This window comes from Bos javanicus, chromosome 16 (assembly GCF_032452875.1).
Source record: "Bos javanicus breed banteng chromosome 16, ARS-OSU_banteng_1.0, whole genome shotgun sequence".
Classification (NCBI taxonomy): domain Eukaryota; kingdom Metazoa; phylum Chordata; class Mammalia; order Artiodactyla; family Bovidae; genus Bos; species Bos javanicus.
The window spans coordinates 68,237,264-68,260,424 of record NC_083883.1 but is presented as its reverse complement, the minus strand read 5'-3'; the positions used below and the strand labels follow the sequence as shown (position 1 = coordinate 68,260,424).

Here is a 23,161-nt window from a genome sequence, read left to right as displayed (position 1 = left end):
GGGCAGTCAGTAAATTGTTTATGAATTAAAGTTCATTGTTTTGAATGGCACACAGAAGAAAAGTGAAGTGACCTCCATAGAAAAACAAATAAGAACAAGGAAAGATATGATAAAGCAGATGGAAGATACAAGGCAAAAGTCATAAACATTACTAAAAACTGTATTCAGAGTTTTCTATGATTTTTTTCACCAGAACAAAAGAATCAGAACTAGCAGATGTTTAAATACATAAGACATTTCAGGGCACTAAAAAGGGACAAGAAATGGTTGTTTGACCAATTTAAGAGGAAAAGATGGACTATGCCAAAAGAAGTTGTTGAGAAGGATAGTTATTACTGTTGGATCTAAAAAATTTTTTCTTGATCAGAAAAACTGATTTTTTCTTTCAGAAAATGACATGTGAATTTCTGAGAATTATTAACAGCCTATGCTAAAAAGAAATAATCTTCTCAAATAATGTAATATTGGTGACCAAAGACTGTACTTGTCACAGGACTCGAAGCTCTATTTTTTTCAGTTTATTTTTTTGCCTCACTGTTAATGAATAGGTGTTGTTAATTCTCTTATCTCAATCCTATTACTTGTTCAGAGCTATTTCTGTAAGGGTCATCAATATCCAGGGATCTTAAATCTAAGCTTAAATCTGTTCCACTTCAAGAGGAGTTTAGCAGACAGTAATTCTTATCCACTGAACACAATCAAGGACACCAGGCACAGAAAACTAAACTGTGAGTCTGCAGGTATTCTTCTTGATAATATAATTTAAAAAATTTTACCTTAGGGGGGAAATAATGATTTCACTATTTATATATTATTGTGAGTTCTTTAAAAATATTTCTAAGTAGCATTAAGTAATATTTATCCATTATGAAGATAATTAAATACTGTGTGTGAATGTGTGCTTGGTCGTGTCTGACTCTGCGATGCTATGGACTGTAACAGCCCACCAGGTTCCCCTGTCCATGGGATTTCCCAGGCAAGAATACTAGAGTGTGTTGCCATTTCCTCCTCTAAGCCTCTTCCGGACTCAGGGATCTAAACTGCTTCTCCTGCGTCTCCAGCATTGGTAGGAAAATTCTTTACCACTGAGCAACCTGAGAAGACCCTAAGTACTGTATATCTTTCCCTTTTAAAGTGATTTGCACAAGTCATCTTCATTAAGTTCAGAGTAAACACACAATTTTGAATATGATATTCTAGAAAGTTAAAACCATGAATAGAGGACTTAACTTTGAAATTTACAATTCTTCAGTCCTTCCTTTGAGTGAAGGGTGAACTGAAGGAAAGAAGTGATGACTCCTTACACTTTGTGAAGTTGATTCCTTAAGCTGTGAAAGGAAGTATTAGCATTTAGCACTAAAGCACTCTCAGATCTCTGAACCAAATACTTAACCAATTGTGTGTTCCTGGGTTTTCTTATTAATATTATATTTTTTGTTGTTATCTTAATCTTTAAGGATAATAATGTCTGTTTCAGAAGGTTACTTCAAGAATTTAATGAGAAATTTAAAAAAAAAATAAAGGGGTTTATTGAGATTTATTAAATTAGGTAAAATTTTCCTCTCAATTGTTTTTTGGGTTTGTTTTTTTTTTTGCATTTTACTCCTGTGGAGGTGATTATTATTACTAATAAAACTTAACAGTTTGCATCATGAAAATGCATATAGTGAGGTTTTCCCATTCTTTTTCCATGGAACATTTTTATTAACTGCAAAGATATACAGTGTGTATATATATATATATATATATATATATATATATACACACATATACTTAAGCTTTAAATATATATTTGAATACACATAATATATATTTATTATATGTATATTTAATATATATATATTTGACCATTATTCATGCCACTTAGAATTACCTAATGTTAAAGCTAGAAAAAATTTTAAACATCACCTGATTCATCACAGTAATTTTTTGCCTAAATATTATGTTTATAAACTGGATTTAATGTTACATAAGCTGTTGTCAAATATGTGTGTTAGTCACTCAGTCATGTCCGACTCCTCACAACCCCATGGGGTGCAGTCCAGCAGGCTCCCTTGTCCACGGAATTCTGCAGGAAAGAACACTGGAGTGGGTTGCCATTTTCTTCTCTGCTGTCAAATATATATGTATATATAAACCATCTGTGATGTCTATAACAGAATTCAAATTGTATGTCCTGGTATAGTGCTTTTACAAGATACAAGATATATCTGCTCTGAATTTCCCATAGGATTTTGACATTTCTATTTCTTTTCAGAACAAGTAAGAAAATATCTATATGCAATAAGAGCAAACCTGGATAAGTTAATGTCTTCTTCATTTGTTAGGAACAATAATTCAGTTATAATTTGAAAGCTCCTATTTTCCAAGAATATTTTTTACTGATGATACTAGTTGAGAAATAGATTGTTATTTGTTATACCTTCCTGGGATACAAATTGTTCAAAGCTTCCCTACATCTTCCACTTGCCCTGTCTCATTTGTTGAAAAATCAAAACTATTTGAGAAAGTTAGAAGCTGAGAAAACATTCTATCTGCTCTGCAGTGTCTTGCATTAAAGTTCCTATTACAGTTCTTCTTTCAATGTTATCATAAACTTTAGACACAACAGAGGAAAAAAGTAATAAAGTAAGGGATGTTTTCAATAGTATCAATACTTGAGTTTCATATGTAAGGGAAAGACAGAGTATTTGCTTAGAGCCAATCATTTGTTCAGCATTGTTTGTTACAGCCATTTTGAGGATGGTGTGTCCCATATTCCACTCATCTTTCTGGGGATTTATTTTTAAAGAAAGCTCTCCTTATGATGTAAAAATATAAAAGTTGACCTCCCCTCAAATTAACAGCTAGACAGACTAGAAGTGGTAACAGAAATCCTGACTGCTGTAATTGTCTCTGCAAAGTCCTACTCCACTAGACAACTGAAATTCAGAAAATATATGAATCACTGTGATATAAATGCTGAAATTTAAAGAGAAAATCACTTATGAGTTAAAAAAATTAGAAGTAGAGAAGTAATTCACTGGAAAACAAGTGTGTCACATTCAAATTAAAATCACCTCCCATTTTCCACTTATGTACACATCTTTAGAAAATCTTTTTACTATTGTTTTCAAGGCAATTTCATGTACATTTTATTAGCCCATACTTCATGACTTCAAATTGATCTCCTCTTCAGGTTTCACACTCTTAAATGCCGTGTGGCAAACAGACATTGCTAGAAGTAAGTCAAAGTGTATGGTAAAGGATCTTAGTAATGAAATAAGAGAATAAAACACCTTTGAGATAAATGTATAACACGTGTGTGGTTATGTACATACACACACAACACATATACATATGCACATGTATTTGGGTGAGGGAGCTAATTAGACATAAGAAGTGCATATACATATTGATTACAAATAAAATTTATATTAGTATGACTATATTGGAAGGACTGATGCTGAAGCTGAAACTCCAATACTTTGGCCACCTGATGCAAAGAACTGACTCATTTGAAAAGACCCTGATGCTGAGAAAGATTGAAAGTGGGAGAAGAAAGGGGACGACAGAGGATGAGATGGTTGGATGGCATCACTGACTCAGTGGACATGAGTTTGAGTAAATTCGAGGAGTTGGTAATGGACAGGGAGGCCTGGCATGCTGCAGTCCATGGGGTTGCAAAGAGTCAGACATGACTGAGCGACTGAACTGAATTTTAAATATTTGGTTCTAGTACCTAAATATTTTAATTACTTGCTAATTATCATTTAAGTGAAAAAAGAAAGAAAGCGTTAGTTGCTCAGTCATGTCTAACTCTTTGTGACCCCGTGGACTGTAGCCCTACCAGGCTCCTCTCTCCATGGAATTCTCCAGGCAAGAATATTGGAGTGGGTAGCCATTCCCTTCTTCAAGACCTGACTCAGGGATCGAGCCCAAGTCTCCTATACTGCAGGCAAATTCTTTACCATCTGAGCCACCTGCAAAGCCTACTACTAAATATTATACATTTTATATCATTTAATCTTTACACAGTTGTTTGAGGTAGACACTATTTGATCACTCCAATCTTACAGATAGAGAAAAGGAAAGCACAGAGAATTTGGTGATTTGATCAACATCACATACCCAGTAACAGGCAGAACTAGATTTGAACCTAAGAGTTTATGTGTTGTTAATCATTATGCTATACTGTCACTTGGAAGCATTGCAATGCATGGTTTTGCCCACAAGAAGTTAATTCTTCATTGGATAGAAGATATATAAACCAGTTAGAGAGTAACTCAAGAAATTAACTGATGTGAGCCATCAAATCCCTTCTATATTAATATTAAACCAAGACCACTTAATTCTTACTAAAAATCTCCAATTCATAGTCAGTACATAAAATAGTGGAGTGGGGTAGAGAAAGAGGAAATTGTGGCTTGAGTGAAATCATCAGTTACTTTTGTGATCTGAGAGATAATGATGTCTTCACAAGTCCAGTAATAGCTTCCATGATCTGACATGGTGCCGTCAGACCTATCTGATGTGAAATTTCCACCACTAATCACTTTTTTTAAGAAAAGAAAGAAAAAGCGGAACTGTTTTCTACAGGAGCCCATATGACATTGATAAGACAGTTGCGGCAGGGGTTAAAACATCTGACATTAATATAGTAGCACTGGTGAGAACATTAGCCTGGCTTAGTTGATCAGATTAGCTCAGAGTCACCTTGGAAAACACAGGAAGGCAAAGATATAAGAAGATGTATGGTTAAATGTAGGAAAATATAGAACATGAAGCCCTGCATGGATGTATCATCCTTATGGAGTACAGACCAAGATACAGAATCTAGAATTCTATCAAAAGTGAAGGTGAAGGAGAATATCTGTAAACTTTCCTCACCAAGAAGTTTTGCTTGATTTTATCCACCTAATGGCACAGTATGTTCTAAGTATGCCTTAAAGATAGATAATTTGGTATATCCCACTTCAGATAAAGAATTATTTTAATAAGCACTTCAGTACTTTATTCCCAGTCAGTTATTTATATCTCATGGCTAATCATGTTCAGACATAATAATGCCATTTTTAGTACAGCACCTTCTCTGAAACAGCTTCTTATTCAATGTGTTTTCCAAAGGGAACATATGCATTCATGTATAAGAGAGGGGGAAGGCTATTTGTTTTTAATTGTATAATAACAACAAAAAATTATTTCAAAAATTTCACAGTGAAGATTCTTTAATACTCTGTGATTTTTACATTTTTGATGTTCATGGAAAGATGCCATGTATGTCAAAACGAGATCATTTTTATCTTTGCTTGTTGGATCTCTTTATTTTGTACTTAGAGAAACCAGTGTCAGGATACAGCATCTAAAACCTTAAATTACAATTGAAAAAAAGAAAAGGAATGAAAACACATTTACCTGGACCTCAGCCCTAGTAAATAAAATGGAATATTTCTATGGAGGCTTCCCCCTGCTCTGGCATTTATGCCTTTTATTTCTCAACAGCAAATAATACTTATTGAAATGCTTAAGACAATTTTTCCCTCTGTATGGAAAATACTGATACACAGTGTATTCTTAAGTGCACTATAGTTACTTAATCTGACCTAGACCAAGGTGAACCCATACATTCTAAACAAAGTCTATATATCACTCTTCTGATCTATTTTTTAACACAATAGATTGTATTGTATCGTAGTTAGCATGTGGACTGCAGCCCTGCAGGCTCCTCTGTCCATGGAATTTGCTAGGCAAGAATATTGGAGTGAGTGGCCATTTCCTACTCCAGAGGATCTTCCCAACCCAGGGATCAAATCAGCATCTCCAGCATCTCCTGCACTGGCAGGAGATTCCTTACCACTGAGCCACCTGTACCATTCTTTACCAGCTAAACCCAATGGGTAGTTAGCATAGAACATCCATATTTTTCCACAGACATCAGAACAACCCCAAGACTGGCCAAGAAAATAACTGGCACTTGTATTATTTGATAGGTAGGAGTTTCCTGGCCTATATTTTTAAAGGTTCTCTGGGGCATCCCAGGAATGTGGGCCCAGAGCAGAGAAAGAACTAATAAACAATCTAAAAAATGGGCAACATAATCCTAACTATGCCTCATTTCCCTACCTGCCATTCTTAAAGGATAGTTGGGGAAATGTGAGAAATGCTGAGGCCCCAAACCAAAGCTTTACAATGTCAGGAAAAGACACGCCATATAGAAGGACAGAAATAGTGGCCAGAATCTATATAATTTAGATAATGCTTTACAATTAAGAGTCAGGTGCTATGGACTCAACTGTATCCCTCCAAATTCATATGTTGATGACCTAATTCCAAATGTAATGGCATTTTGAGATAAGTAATTAATAAGGAAATAATTAATGGTTAAATGAGGTTATGAGGGTAGGGCCTTGATTCATAGGATTAATGTCCTGACAATATGGGATGTCAGAACTCCAGCTCTCTGTATCATTTAATTACACAGGGAGGTGACTTTCTGCAAACTAGTAAGAGAGGCTTCACCGGAAATCAATCTTAATCTGAGACTTCTAGCCTACAGAAATGTAGGAAAATAAATTTCTGTTGTTTAAGCTTCAAAGTCTGTCACATTTTGTTATAGCAGTCCTAGCAGACTAAGTCACCAGTAAACTAGGTTTATACGTGATTTTTTACAAGTAGAAAAGTGGTATAAAGTTTTAAAGACTAAAGTGTTAGCTTGTAAACATATGCCACACGTTGAGAAGATTTTATATAAAAGTTGAGCTACATAAAAACAGGACTAAGAAACAGGCTTAATTTTTGAATTTGCTCTTAAAGATTGCTGAAGCCATAGAACTGTTTCTTCAGTTACATTTAAAAAGGCTTCCCTGGTGTCCAGATGGTAAAGAATCTGCCTGCAATGCAGGAGACCTGTGTTCAATCCTGGATGGGGAAGATCCCCTGGAGAAGGAAATGGCAACCCACTCCAGGATTCTTGCCTGGAGAATTCCATGGACAGAAGAGCTTGACGGGCTACAGTCCATGGGGTCGCAAAGAGTTGGACACGACTGAGCGACTAACACTTTCACTTTCACATTGAAAAATTCAAATGTCATTGTTTGGAATGTAGAATTAATTATCTTAAAATGGTTGAAATGAGTCTTTGAGTGAAGTATCTCACTTTGCTACACAAATCTCAACACCAAGATCAGTGCAACATTTCCATAATTTTGCTACACAAGCGAGAGTAGTTCTATAAAGAGCATTTTGCAGTTTTATTTTGATACAAAACTGAAGCATATTGCCTATTACACTTGCTTTTATCAGTGATCAGAGACACAGGATTGATGATAAATTCTCAGGCAATATGTATGACTGTCAAGAACCAACAGCAGGCAAAGCCATTTTGTCTTTTGCATTAACTTTCCAGAGTCATTATCAGTCATTTAGAATTTATTCAGAAAACTTGAAATAAACAGACTCTTCTATTACATTTAGTATAAATGAATGAGGTTTAATCCAAAGCAGAGAAATATATAATTCATATAAATACTATCTCAAGAAATATATAATTCAAATATATACTATCTCAAGAAATATATCATTAGAATAAGTATTATCTCAAAGAATAAGGACATAGTGACTTATTGATTTGTTATTTTTCATATTCTCATCTTGGTTTTAATGCTTATACAAAAATTAGGTGGATTTGTTTCATTCATTCATTCATTCATTGAGCATGTTATTGAATAGTGGAAAAAAACAAGGATTTTAGAAATTTGGAAGTCAGAGAAACCTGGACTTGAAATTGAGTTCTATCTACTCCATACTACCTCTGTGAGCTTTGGCAAGTCACTGAATCTCTCAGAGCCTGAGAATTCACATCTGAAAAATGAGGAAAAGGTTTTGTGAACATTTAAAATAGTGTGTATATAAAGTGGACATACCACTTAGACTCTTTCTAAATTGCTGCCGTCATTTATGGACTTTTTTTACAACATGTGAAACAATTATCAGAAGTAAGACAGTGACAAGTAAAGACTAGTCTTTGTCCTGGAAGAACTTACAGTAATGAAGCATGTAAGATAAGTTCTAGAAACTGTTGTGAATGCTAGGACAGAAATGAGTTTAAGGTTCAGCGATGAGACGATCACACTATTTGAAAACTCACCAGTAAATTACAACAGTTCGTATTGAAAGCAAAGCTCTTCTTTAGGAACACTGAGACTCTATAGTCAGTTCTAAACTAGATATTTTGATTAGATTAAATCAACATATATGAAATGACTAATGAATGTCATCACAGTTTCATGTGAACAGGAGTAATGACAACAATGAAATATTCTAAGGGTGGATTTGAGGTTTTTAGAGAGATTTTAAAAGCAAATATTTAAGAATTTTACTCACATCCTTTCTATTCCAGATCACTATTTTGTGCAAAACAGGAACTAAAAGAAAAATTGTTTTAAATTGTCACATTTTATTTCTTAGTAATTACTAAACCATGGATGGGGGGTGTTAGAATTTTGAAGACGTAGTTTGAAAAATCTTATCCCATATAAGCTACTATTTTAACATAAAATCTTATCCCATATAAGCTAGTATTTTAACATACTATTAAATCCTAAACTAAGAGAAAAATAAAACCTAACTTGGTAGAATTATACTTTTAAATTCTATTTCTCGCCAATATTATTTTTACTTTTAAGAGTTTTGTAGTACTCATTTGAATGGTAGTCTGTCAAAGGTCATCCAAACACAATTTTTACTTAACACAGATTTTATTAATTGAAACAGTATTATAACTGTCTGAAATAATAAAGAATACTAACACAGATTTTTATAATATATCATATGAAAAATAGAGTAATTCTTGAACCACAGTAAATCTTAGGGAAGGTGGCAGATTTTTTTGTCTTCTTGCTCAACTTTATCACCAATTTCCAATCATATCTGTTATTCCCAATAACATCTATAAATCATCATTTAATATTGTTTACAATAATGATTGTATTTACAATATTATTGTGTTTATAATAACACAAAGTCTTGTAAAATCCTATTATTACTTTAAATCCTTTTAACCTAAAGTAGACATGGAATTTTTTAGCTACTAATAATACCACTGCAAATTAAATATTGATCATATTTTTAAATGACTATTATACATAGAAATATATAGAAATTATTTTATTTTATAGATTTACATAGCACTTACCATGTGCAAGCATCTAAGCACCTTCCAAATACTAATTGGATTAATTTTAGGATACAAAAGCAAATTTTGAAGAGAATAAATTATTTGAGATAATCAGAAAACCTCAGAGTAAGTTGATGAAGGGGATGTTAACAGGTATACCCCACTCCAGTACTCTTGCCTAAATAATCCCATGGATGGAGGAGCCTAGTAGGCTGCAGTTCATGGGGTTGCGAAGAGTCGGACATGACTGAGCGACTTCACTTTCACTTTTCACTTTCATGCATTGGAGAAGGAAATGGCAAGCCACTCCAGTGTTCTTGCCTGGAGAATCCCAGGGATGGAGCCTGGTGGGTGCCGTCTCTGGGGTCACACAGAGTCGGACACGACTGAAGTGACTTAGCAGCGGCAGCAGCTCAAACTTATCAATAACTAATAGGCTTGTGTCTTCCTCTACAGTGTCTTCAAGCAAATACACCTCTTCCAATTTTTTTTCCAATTTCTGTCTCTGTTGTAAATTTTACCAATCTATGTGAAAGTGAAAGTGAAGTCACTCAGTCGTGTCCTACTCTTTGCGACCCCATGGACTGTAGCCTACCAGGCTTCTCTGTCCATGGGATTCTCCAGGCAAGAGTACTGGAGTGGGTTGCCATTTCCTTCTCCAGGGGATCTTCCCGACCCAGGGATCGAACCCTGGTCTCCCTCATTGCAGGCAGACGCTTTAACCTCTGAGCCACCAGGGAAGCCCTCTAACTCAAATGGAGGCATTAGGTAAGGAATGGACTCTATCTTTTACTACACAGGCAACTTGGCTTACTTAAGTTTTAGAATTTGTGAATGCCATACTAGATGAGTTTTGTTCTTCACGTAACTCAGAGTCCAGAGAAAAGGCTGGCCCATAGTCTATTCTTTTCTTTTTAGCTGTGGTGGGTCTCAGTTGCAGCTCACAGGCTTCTCTTTAGTTGTGGCAGCCAGGCTCAGTAGTTGTGGTGTGCAGGTGTGTGGGCTTACCTGTCCTGCAGCATGTGGGATCTTAGTTCCCCAGGATCAAACCCAGGTCTCCTACTTTGCAAGGAGGATTCTTAACTACTGGACCACCAGTGAAGACCCCCACAGTCTACTCTTAACATAGACTAATCCAATCAATGGATCAGGTTTTCCCCCAAGTAACTGGATTATCTTTTCAGTAAAAGAATTCCTTGAAATTGGTGAAAGTCTTTTTGAAAACTGAAATTTCTTTTTTCTCCACTAGATTGCCAACTAGGTTGGCAAGAAACAGGTTAAGAAGCAGGATGCTTCTCTCTCTTCACCATGTGAAGTAAAATTTCACATAGGTTTTCTTAAACTTATGTACATTTGTTGTAAATAGTAGCTATCCCAAATAATCAATTTACTTTTGCAAAATAAAAGTGACTAGCCCTTTCACTGTCATTTATTTGAAATACCAATTTAAAAAAAACAGAGAAACTAGCTTGAAACCAACTTTCTGAGGACTAAATAACTATTGAAGTTATCAAACAGTTTCCATTACTTTGTTCTTCTGAAGAAAATGTATATTAATTTTTCTTAGATGCAAAAATTACTTTTAAGTAATTCCAGTAGGTAATTAAGTGGATTCTTTTGTCCAACAGCATTTACTTACTTCTGTTTTCTCTTATTTTCATTTTCTTTTATTCTTTTTCATAACTAAATTTACTCAAATTTAAAATTATCTATTATAGTTATTTATTTTTAATTAATTTACTTTAATTGGAGGCTAACTACTTTACAATATTGTGGTAGTTTTTGCCATACATTGACATGAATCAGCCATGGGTGTACATGTGTCTCCCCATCTCGAACCTCCCTCCATCTCCCTCCCCATCTCATGCTTCTCAGTTGTCCCAGTACACCAGCTTTGAGTGCCCTGTTTCATGCATCGAACCTGGACTGGTGATCTATTTCACACATGGTAATGTACATGTTTCAGTGCTATTCTCTCAAATCATCCCCCCCTCACCTTTTCCCACAGAGTCCAAAAGTCTGTTCTTTACATCTGTGTCTCTTTTGCTGTCTTGCATATAGGGTCATCATTACATCTTTCTAAATTCCATACATATGTACTAATATACTGTATTGTTGCTTTTGTTTCTGACTTACTTCACTCTGTATAATAGGCTCCAGTTTCATCCACCTCATTAGAACTGACTCAAATGTGTTCTTTGCTATAGTGGAGTAATATTCCTTTGTGTATATGTACCACAACTTTCTTATCCATTCATCTGCATGGAAGCAACAGCTAGGTTGCTTCCTTTCCTAGCTATTGTAAACAGTGCTGCAATGAACATTGGGGTACACATGTCTCTTTCAATTCTGGTTTCCTCAGTGTGTATGCTCTGCAGTGGGATTGCTGGATCATAAGGCAGTTCTATTTCCAGTTTTTTAAGGAATCTCCACACTGTTCTCCATAGTGGCTGTACTACTTTGCATTCCCGCCAACAATGTAAGAGGGTTCCCTTTTCTCCACACCCTCTCCAGCATTTATTCTTTGTAGACATTTTGATGGCGGCCATGCTGATGGGTGTGAGATGGTACCTCATTGTGGTTTTGATTTGCATTTCTCTAATAATAAGTGATGTTGAGCATCTGTTTGTTAGCCATCTGTATGTCTTCTCTGGAGAAATGTCTGTTTAGTCCTTTGGCCCATTTTTGGGCCATTGGGTTGTTTATTTTTCTGGTATTGAGCTGCATGAGCTGCTTGTATATTTTGGAGATTAATTCTTTATCAGTTGTATATTTATAGTCACATATATACTGTGGAATAGACCGGCATCCCCTTGACTGCTTTTTCTTAAAAGTCTTTTCTTGTTCAAATTGGCAATCAAACTGGCAAAGACCTTTGACCTCCAGTGATTCTGGGTAGGAATTGTAATGAGGGAAACAATAAAATTAAGATGCCAGTACAAATGTTGGGGGACGAAGTCTCAGCAAGAAAGGAACTGAGACAAAGAGTTCTGGTTCACCATTCTGTGCCTTGGGAAAGCACCAAACAGACCAAGCTCAGTGTCTATCAACAAAAAATTAAGAGGGGATCAACACATAAGCTGGATGATATCACTGCTTAAAACTGATTTTGAAAGAAAAAGACAAAGGGGAAAGAGTAGAAGAAGGAGAAAAAGTAAAAAGAGAGTATATCCCCCTGTTATTTCTCCTCCCCTGACTTGAAAATTTCAAGAAAATCACAACTATAGAGACTTTCTTAGGGTATGTGTTAGTATGTATATTAGAGTTTTCCAGATAATGGAAAGATAAATAGGCAAATAAGTTGGATTTGAATGTGAACTAAGAATAAATAAATTCTACACAAGAGCATCAATGAGGTTCCTAAGAATAAAACTTCACATGCTTTCAGTGGATTTTGTGACAATTTATTTTAGCTTCTCAAAATTCTATAGGCATAGTTACTGGTTGCTTCCATTTGGTTGGTGGGTGACATCACCAAAACATGCTTTATGGTATGGAGAGCAGTTACGGCATAAGGCTTCAAATTGCACTGTTCCTTAAGATCAAAAATCGTGAATGCCAATTTAGAAGCTGGATTTGTCAAACCATACTGAGAAAAAATGACACAGTATCTTAACTTCCATTTAAAAGTTAATGCTTTAAGACTCAGCTCTAAAATCAAAAGTAGGTTCAAATCCTTGCTCTACCACTTACTATGTGATCTTAAGCTAGTAAAACTTAAACTCCCGGTCCTTTAGCTTTCTTGCCTATAAAATGGTGTTAACAATGTCCCTGCTACATATGGCTGTGTGAGAATTAGTGACTTCTGACACATAAAATGATTGATACTTTGCCAGGCACATACAAGTGTTCATAGTAAGTATGTAATTATTATTAATTAAAACATTATTACTATATAAAATGATTATAATTTTATGAAATTTGGTAACAGTAATAAAAAAGAAAATCAGTAATAAATAATACTAAGTACACAGACCTAAACTGAAGACTTTTTAAGTAAAGACAAACTAAAAATTATGTAAAATTCTTAGGTCAAAATATCTTTAATGACCCAAATACTAAATTAATGTCCTTTTACGAGGTAGGCAGAATGCTAAACACCATATCACTTAGTGACAACCCTTAACTTACATGGAACCTGGCAGCAGAATATATATACATCTATTTCTCCTAGAATTCATCTGTCATCATTACTTCTTTGTTTATCCTACAGATCATATCAAAACTAAATCTCTAAAATGGAAAAAGCAAAAAGCCAAAGTTTGGAGGAAGACTTTGAAGGACAGGCCTCACATACAGGTAAGCAAAGTCAGAAGAAAAAAACAATTGTAGACTTAAAATTAAATTTGGAGATCTCTTATTGTCATTACTCAGTATGAAACTTAAGTAATACCTTTGAATGGGTTGATGGAATCATCTAAAAAATATTTGACTGCATAAATTAATGTGAAATCAAATACTTTTGAAACAATTTTAATTAGATATCAAAGAAAGAGAAAAACACTGATTATTGAGAATTTCTTGCTGTCTGTCATAAAACCTCTCTATCTACACTACACGTAAGCCACTTTTCTTCTCTCCTAATTTCTCACACTATGGACTTTCTTTGCCATTGTAAACAATAGAAAACCAAAAGAAAATAAATAAATTGAGTTTTTAATTTTAATTTTTTGAATCTAAAAAATACAATAATTTTTTAAAATATAAATTTATTTGTTTTAATTGGAGGCTAATTACTTTACAATATTGTATTGGTTTTGCCATATATCAACATGAATCTGCCACGGGTGTACACGTGTTCCCCATCCTGAACCCCCTGCCCACCTCCCTCCCTGTAAAAATTGATTTCAATATTCTTCCAGAATAACTAAGACTTCATTTTATCCAAAGCCTGTTTTCTTGATCTGTTAAATTGTGTGTGGCTGTCTATATACCACTAGCAAGAGTTTAAAAGTCAAATAGAATGGTTTAAATTTTTAAATTCAAGTTTCTTTTAACTCTTTTGAATCTTATTTAAGTAATACTCCCTTCTCTGTTTAATAATCATATAGAATTTTTAGATTTAGTCAGGAGTTTGAATGAATTTATATGAATACTAAACAAAAATCCATGAAAACTAATTTCATAATGACAGTGACCTTCTAAGTATAACACAAAACCAAGAAATCCCAAAGGAAGATTGATAAATTTAGCTATATAAAGGAGAAAAGAAGGAAGGAAGAGAGAAAGGGAAGAAACATGGAAAGGGGAGACAGTTTGCTTTAAATTTTATTCCAGGACCCAAAGGAGTAATAAATGATTGGAGAAAGTTTAAATTGGAGAGTGAAGATAGTGATTCAGTTGCACCCAGCAAGAAGGAGATTCTCAGACAAATGTCTTCTCCTCAGAGTAGAGATGACAAAGACTCAAAAGAAAGATTCAGCAGAAAGGTAAGATAAGAAAAAAATCTATTATTTATTATTAACAATCTACAATATGTTTTTATTAAAGTATTGTTTGTATTAGCAAAAAAAAAAGCGGGGGGGGGGGTGGGAAATGCAGTAAATGCCAAATGCCTTTGCCTATGAAGTCATCATAGGCAACTGTTAAAAGAATGAATTACAAATACATGATCTGGCTTAGAGGTAGTTCCACAATATAAGAAAGCAAGATGCAGAAAGTTATGTGATACCATTTTCTAGAGCAATAGAAAACAAATACTATATTTGTATTTATGCTGAAATGATTATATGAGCATATATGTAAAAAAGTACAAAAAGACACTGATCAAACTGACAATATTGGTTAAGTGGAAGGGTGGGGTTCATTGACAGTTCTCAGCTTCCTCCTTCCAAGGAGGAGGAAGAAGGTAAGCAGAATAAGCCGCAATATATCCATGACTTTTTTTAAAGGAGCATTTTTAAAAATTCTTATTTGTCTCTTATTATATAATGTGTATGTAAATCAGTATTTGTGGTTCAGTCTGTTTAACAGAGAACTATGATAGCAACTTCGGAGAAGGCAATGGCACCCCACTCCAGTACTCTAGCCTGGAAAATCCCATGGGCGGAGGAGCCTGGTAGGCTGCAGTCCATGGGGTAGCTAAGAGTCAGACACAACTGAGCGACTTCACTTTCCCTTTTCACTTTCATGCACTGGAGAAGGAAATGGCAACCCACTCCAGTGTTCTTGCCTGGAGAATCCCAGGGACGGGGAGCCTGGTGGGCTGCCGTCTATGGGGTAGCACAGAGTTGGACACGACTGAAGCGACTTAGCAGCAGCATGATAGCAACTTACAAATTATACAAAACATTTAACAATGGTTAGGGTTAAAATAAATTAATTTGGAAAGATAAACTTAAAGCAGAAAAAATAATAAGAAGAATGAGATAAAAAAAAGAGAATGAGGACATTAGAAAAACAAATATAGGAGGAAGAAACAAGAGAACAACGAAAGCACCAGATATTTCTACTTAATCCTGGTATCTTCTATAAAAAACCTACCTCATAGGTTTATTGTGAAGATTAAGAAAATAATCTATATAAATTATCTAATAAATAGTAAATTTTCCATAAATTTGGGGGTCATCCAACTTCCATGGTTCTGGGCTGCTCCACATCAATTAATCACACTATATCCCATCAACACACACTCCCATCGTGTGTGTGTGCATGTGTGTGTGTGAAGGGAGAGGGTGTTTAAAATTCTATTGCCTAAATCATAATGACATTGCAATTAAGAAAGCCTCCGCAGGTAATTTTATATTCCAGCTGCAGTGAAAAGTAGCTGTCTTGCAAATAGAAGTTAGGTCTTTTCTCATTTTAGCCTAAACCAGTGCATACAAATCACCGGGAGGGCTTGTTTAAACATGGCTCACTCAGCCTCACCCTGCCAGATTCTGATTCAGTAGATCTGGGGTGGCGCCCCCAAACTCGCGTTTCCCAGAACTTTTCGGCTGGCGGTGATGCCACCAGTCTTCTGGCTCATCTGGTGAACTCCAAATGTTGGTAAAAGCTGTCTTGCTTAAATGCCATCCTACAGATTCCAAAAAAACCAGTAAGTGATTAGACAAAATCTTTTAAACAACTTTTGTTGAGGAGGCAATAATGTCCAAAGGCATTTGTTGGGGACCCATTTAAATGAGTGTGCAGGCACTTGTGTGCACATGTGTGTATTTACAGTTTTATGAAAGTCACTCTAAAGTAGACCTTGCTGGGGTTTTTTTCACCCAAACTGGAATATTCCACGACCATCTCACAGCTCAACTATATTCAGCAATACTAATGTATGCATTTAATCATGAAATAATTACTGAACCTCTATTATGGGCCAGACACAAAACATATTAGAGAGTGATGAATGACACACAAAAAACTCCTACCCCCACAGAACACAAAAGTTAGGAAAACTAATATGAGACAAATAAATATATATAATGATATCAAGTATTATTTATTACTATGAAGAAAAATAATAAAGCAAAAGGGGTACTAAGTGTGGGGCAGGGACACTTTTAGGTACAATAATCAAAGAAGGTGACATTTGAACAAATGAGGTGGAAGAAAAGGCCACCTCAGGAGGTAGTGAAAGTGAGTCACTCAGTCGCGTCCGACTCTTTGCGACCCCGTGGAGGTAGAGGAGACAGCAAATGCAAACTCTTAAAGTTGAGAACAGGTTTGTTATGTATAAGGAATACAAATTTCTGACTGATTGATCTCTATCATTTCTTTCATCTATTCCCAGATGAGCGTTCAAGAATATGAACTAATCCACAAAGACAAAGAAGATGAAAATTGCCTTCGTAAATACCGCAGACAGTGTATGCAGGATATGCACCAGAAGCTGAGTTTTGGGCCTAGATATGGGTTTGTGTATGAGCTGGAATCTGGGGAGCAATTCCTGGAAACCATTGAAAAGGAACAGAAAATCACCACTATCGTTGTTCATATTTATGAAGATGGTATTAAGGGCTGTGATGCTCTAAACAGTAGCTTGACATGCCTTGCAGCCGAATACCCTATGGTCAAGTTTTGTAAAATAAAGGCTTCTAATACAGGTGCCGGAGACCGCTTTTCCTCAGATGTACTCCCCACGCTGCTTGTCTACAAAGGTGGGGAACTCCTAAGCAATTTCATTAGTGTTACTGAACAGCTGGCTGAAGAATTTTTTACTGGGGATGTGGAGTCTTTCCTAAATGAATATGGGTTATTACCTGAAAAGGAGATGCATGTCCTAGAGCAGAGCAACATGGAAGAGGATATGGAATAAAGATTCACTATGTCAATGTTTCATATTTCGTATTTCTCCTTTAAGCACTGAACACTGATTTTGGTAGTATTCACATTCTTTTAGGGAATACCAAACATAGCCCTGGCTTTTCTAATTTGGGGAAGAAAAACTCCAGACTGACACTAAAATTATATGATTAGCATGTCTTAATATTAGTTACTCAAGCTGATATAACACTTTACCTCAAAACATTGTAGTCTTCAGCAATATGTTAGTAGACAAAGAGAATATGAAAAATACTGTGAAAGTTTTCAAAAATCCCTTTCAAGTTATATGTTGGCTTTTTTATTCCATGCTTTTCCTTATTGTTATTACTAGGTTTTTCAAATTATATTGTTAATTATAAATTTGCTTGTGTAATAAGAATAAAGTCTCGTAAGGAAATACACTCTCTATTTGAAGTCTGTTCTCTCTCAAATACTATATTATCAAGGCCCTAAAACATTATATAACCCAAAATACAAATAAATTTTCATTTGGTAAGATATTTTATATTCCAAATAAACTAATACATAAGAAACTTAGGAACACTGTGGCACATTAAAATTATTATTAAAAAGTATTTGTTTAAAAATACAGTTTCAGAGTTTCAGAAAATAACTTTAAGAAAAAAAGCGAGTAGAAGCAAGGTCTTTTGTTTTTTTAGACCAAAGAATAATATTTAGTGGTAATAATAATTACAACTATCACTTATTGATTGTCTTTTAAGGGTCAATATTTTATACATGTCATTTCTAATACTTAACCACAATTCTGCAAGTAAGTATTACTACCATTTCATAAATGATGAAATTGAAATTCAGAGAAATAGAAGTTCTACTTCCATTTCCCTTGAAAATACTTGGGAAACTCTCCTGCTACACAAACACATGGAAATGCAAAATAAAATATAATTTGAAAAAAATGTTTTTAAATGAAGAAATGTGATGAAGAGCAAGATAAAAGAAATTTCTAGGTATCTGAATCAGAGCAAAAAATAACCATGAGTGAGAGCCAAATTATGTCCTATTATTGAAGGCATGGTGCTTGGTAAATAATCAAAAATGTGCTCTCAGTGACAAGTGTGCTTAAAACAGGTTGGCACATTTTCCCCTGATGAGACAATGTTGAAGCCAGACATACGTCACAAGTTCTAGTCTCCACTCTCCTAGATGACTACTTTATGGCTCCTCTGCTTTCCTTAAACCTTTTTTACCCCGGTCCAAACACTTCACCTTGTCCATATTTCGTTGAGGAAACAGAAATTATCAGATGAGCCCTGCCTCACCTTTCCATCACCAATCTAAAATGTGCACCTGTGTGTAAACACTGTTTCCGTTGTTGTGAACACGGAAGAAGTTTATGCAGCCATCTAAGGTCAACAGAGACAACGATGCTGTGGATCCAATGCTCACCTGCACAGTAATTTCACTCCTGAAATTATTTCCCTTCTACTTGCATTATCTATTTCTCACTTTCTCTATGTTGTATTATTCATACTGGCTTGTAAATGAGTTTTTAAACTGTCCGCTATTTAAAATATGCCCCTTAAAATTTCCAGCTATCCTTCACTTCTCTGCTTCCCTTTAAAATCATGTCTCCTGAAAGAAGGGTCTAAAGTCATTATCTTTATTCCTCATTTCCAATTTTTTTCATCCAACTCCAATCAGGTCTTTTCCCAAGCACTCTAATTACAGTTGCAGTCAACTTGTCAAACTGAAGCTTATTTCTTATAAGTCGTATTGTAATAGGGAAGAATAAATCTGACTCCATATTAGATCTGTTTCTTCTATGTTAACCTTTGTATTATACTGCTTTTGCTATAAGCTGATCACTAAAAGAATGTTGCCTACAACCTGAAATATACAGGATAGCCCATTCTCAAGGCTCTATTAAATATGAAACATTTTCCATTTGTATAGAGATCAAAAAGTTGCACAGCTGAGAATAACATTTGTCTTGTTGGAGGTTTATAGGAACACTGTCACCAGGATCACATGGACAGATGCAAAAACAAAGGATTCCAGCACCAAAAAGTTTGCAAAAATCAACCACAATCCCTTTCCTTTTAGTATAAAAGACGCTTGAATCGTAACTCAGATAAGATGATTCTTTGGGACACAGTCCACCATCTTCTCAGTGTGCTGGTTTTCTGAATAATGAATTCCTCGCCCCAACAACTCCTCTCTGAATTTCTTGGCCTGTTGCACAGCAAGCAGTATGAGCTTAGACTCAGTAACATTATTCCTTATTTTATTCTATCTCCTATAAGCATGTGTCAGTGCTGATCACCTTCCCTCTTAAGTCACTTCTTTTAGCTTCTTTGAAACTACAGTATATTTATATCCTACTGACTATTCCTTCTAAATCTCCTTCTGTAACTTCTCTAAACATTCATCCTAAATAGCCCTCTCCCACCTATAGTCTTAAATACTATTTATATTCAGACTGCTTTCAAAATCCCATTTCCAGCTCTACCTCTCTTCTGGACTCCAAAATCTCATTTCTCAATTGGAGGAAAGGAGGAAAAAAGGAAAAGAAGAATGGTAAAGAAAAAGAAGGTCTGCAATTACCTTAGATAATGGTGATACAAATGTGGGTGAGACAGAATTCCTAACTATGACTAGCTTAAATGACCAGTCTCTAGCATATAGTTGCTACAATAAGTAGTTTCTGCTTATGAATCCAAAATTCCATCTTTTATTCCTCTTTATAAATTGGGAAAGGCATTTTAAATACCCTGTGGCCTATTTATAACTTGATGAATGCTAGACATAACAAAAAGATAAAAAGTGCTAGGAGGGAGACTGAAGGGTAATTATATATAAAGTGAGGAGCTTTTAAAAAATAGTTCCACATGTTTTCTATCATCAAGTAACTGCTAATGAATTTATTAATCTCTTACAGGGTTCTCTGTCAGGGAATTATTGGACTTAAAAACCATAGCAAAAATAGGATCTTTATATGTATATTTATAATTTAAAAACTCCTTAGTAGAACAGCTCTTTTAGATTGATATTAATTCCATAGACTAGAAGTAAATATTTAAAAAGATGACTGCAAGGCAGTGAGGAAGAATAGTCAAACATGTATCTCAAAAGAAAACAATATTTTAAGATTAAAGTGTACGTTCTTTTCAATCATCAGCCATTAGTAACTGCAGGGTAGTGTAGCTTCATAGGGCAGAGGGAGGAGAGCACCACTTAATGGTGAAAGAAGACTCTCATCTACGGAAAAGAAGAAAAATGAGTGCTTTGAAACAATTCCTGTTCAATGAAAGCTTTACTCTTTTAAGAAATGACCCACTGCGCATTCATTTAAAATAGAGAGCTGGCAAGCTTAAGCAGGACTAGACCCTGGAATGTATTTAACCCATAACTGCCAAAACAAAAGTAACTAGGTGGCACCTAGGTAAAGGCAGCAGTGATGATAGCAACCAGCCTCAAAATAAGCGCCCAGTGACTAAGAGATGCCAGAGTGAGGCTTTGATGAGTGCATCAGGAAGAGCCAGACAAAAGGCAGGATTTGACTAGAATATTTGAAGCCCGCTGCTGCAGAAATCCTGGATTACAAACTCCCCTCATGTAAACACTTAATCTGCTATGATATTTGGCAGGAGGAGAGAAAAAGAAAATTTTTGTCTCAGCAAAAGAATGAATTTTTTTTAATGTAAAGATTTCCAATGTCATAACACGTCCCAAATCAAACCACCCAAATAAGAACTGGAATAGACTTGAAAAAAAAAGCCAAGAGCGTTAGTTGGAAAATAATAGGAAAATCTGTAGCAAATAGCAGAATTATCTTGCAAAGTGAGAAGCTTATTCACTAGTTTACAAAATTTATTGATAAGCTGCAATGTGCCATGCAGTGTCTGTGACCTTAGGGAGCTCAAGGTAAAGAGATATTTAAACAAGCAGTAGATGAATAATGCACCTACATTTGTATATAAACCTACGTCGTATTAGTGGTGGCAGTTAGTATTCTGAGCACTGGTTGCCAGACTTTCTAGGTTTGAATCTACTCACTAATTCTGTGACCTTAGGCAAGTTAACCTCTTTATACCTGTTTCTTCATCTATAAAATAAGGAAAATAACAGCACATTTTGGGGAAAAAAAAAGTAAATCATGTAAACTACTTAGAATGGCACCTGTCACATAATAAGCATTACCCAATGTTAGTTATTATTGTGATAATTATATATTGTTATATATAATGATTTATGAAGTAAAATGGTAATATGGTACATAAATATAAGATCTCAAGATATGCTTACATAAATAGAAGCTCATTTATGAAGAACTTGGAATGTGATTATCTACCCAAACATACCACTCATTCCTCTATAAAAGACCTTATTTTTAAAATCTATATATTTGAACTGAAAGAGAAAGATTATAAAAAACTGTCATTTCAAATTGACTAAAGATACCACAATAAATATAAATTAAATTAGTTTTGAAAATAGAAGTACCAAATAAACATTAGCACACAAATAAGAAAGAAATCTACACAATACTGGTGGTGCTAGTGTTAAAGTACCCACCTGCCAATGCAGGAGACATAAGAGATGTGGGTTCAATCCCTGAGCTCAATCCCTGGGTCGGGAAGATCCCCTGGAGGAGGGCATGGCAACCCACTCCAGTATTTCAGCCTGGAGAATTGAATGGACAGAGGAGCCTGAAGGGCTACAGTCCGTGGGGTTACAAAGAGTAGGACACAACTGAAGTGACTTAGCACACATGCACACACTGAATTTACTGCAGAATATAATTACGATCATAATCTGGCCCCTCAAATAAATCTGCTGCTGCTGCTAAGTCACTTCAGTCGTGTCCGACTCTGTGCGACCCCATAGACGGCAGCCCACCAGGCTCCCTCATCCCTGGGATTCTCCAGGCAAGAACACTGGACTGGGTTGCCATTTCCTTCTCCAATTCATGAAAGTGAAAAGTGAAAGCTATTATCTTACAGTAAAAATTTGATCCGTTTTTCTTTGTTCTTTTTCCAAATATTCAACAAATATTTGAGTGTCTAATATGTACAAGGAATTATCTAATATGTACAACACAGGGGTGGTGATTAAAATGGGAAACATATAGTCATTTCTTCTTCTCAAGAGACTTGCAACTAGGAGCACACATTTCTGAAATTTAATTTAAAAGATGGGTATTTATTTTTATTTATTACTGAGGTCTTCTCTTCTGGAACCCAAGCTGATATTGAATTTCAGTGAAGAAACTGTCATTCACTCAGGCCCCTCTGCTTACCTAACACACTGCTGTATCCACTTAGTTACTCCTCTTACTGTCACTACTCACCTTTTTGAATCTTCAATTTCAATATACCATTCTCTGATGATAGCCATCTACCCCTTCAACGCTCTCAATCCTCTACTCCCAACGCATATTCTTTAAGACCTCCACTTTCTCAACCTTATCTTTTTAACAGTATCTCCATGTTCATAGTTTCTATCCTTCCCATGTGGCCTAGACACTTGGCAGATGAACATCAACCACCTTCCTGCGGGCCCACTCCATATTTCGTCCTTTTATTCCTCCAAAGCACTTCTCTTTTAAGTCCCCAAAGTTCTGAACATTTCAACCAGAGTCCATAGCTTGTCCAGTAAACAATTCCCTCTTCCATTTCTCACAACCAACATTTCAAACCTTTCTCATTCTCCCTCAGCCCTCCCCTTACAAATCCTTCCTCCTCTGAACAAATGACCTTGATTTCAACATTGCAGAAGAAATTGAGCCTC

General features: G+C 35.3%; 1 protein-coding gene across 1 annotated transcript; it reads left to right on the top strand.

Moving 5' to 3' along the window:
- The first annotated feature begins 219 nt into the window (after positions 1-219).
- Positions 220-17,794, top strand: PDC (phosducin). Its single transcript, XM_061383504.1, has 4 exons — positions 220-728; positions 13,368-13,453; positions 14,432-14,583; positions 16,878-17,794. Exons 2-4 carry the CDS (start codon positions 13,393-13,395, stop codon positions 17,400-17,402), a joined length of 738 nt encoding a protein of 245 aa, XP_061239488.1. The 5' UTR covers positions 220-728; positions 13,368-13,392; the 3' UTR covers positions 17,403-17,794.
- Positions 17,795-23,161: the final 5,367 nt, after the last annotated feature.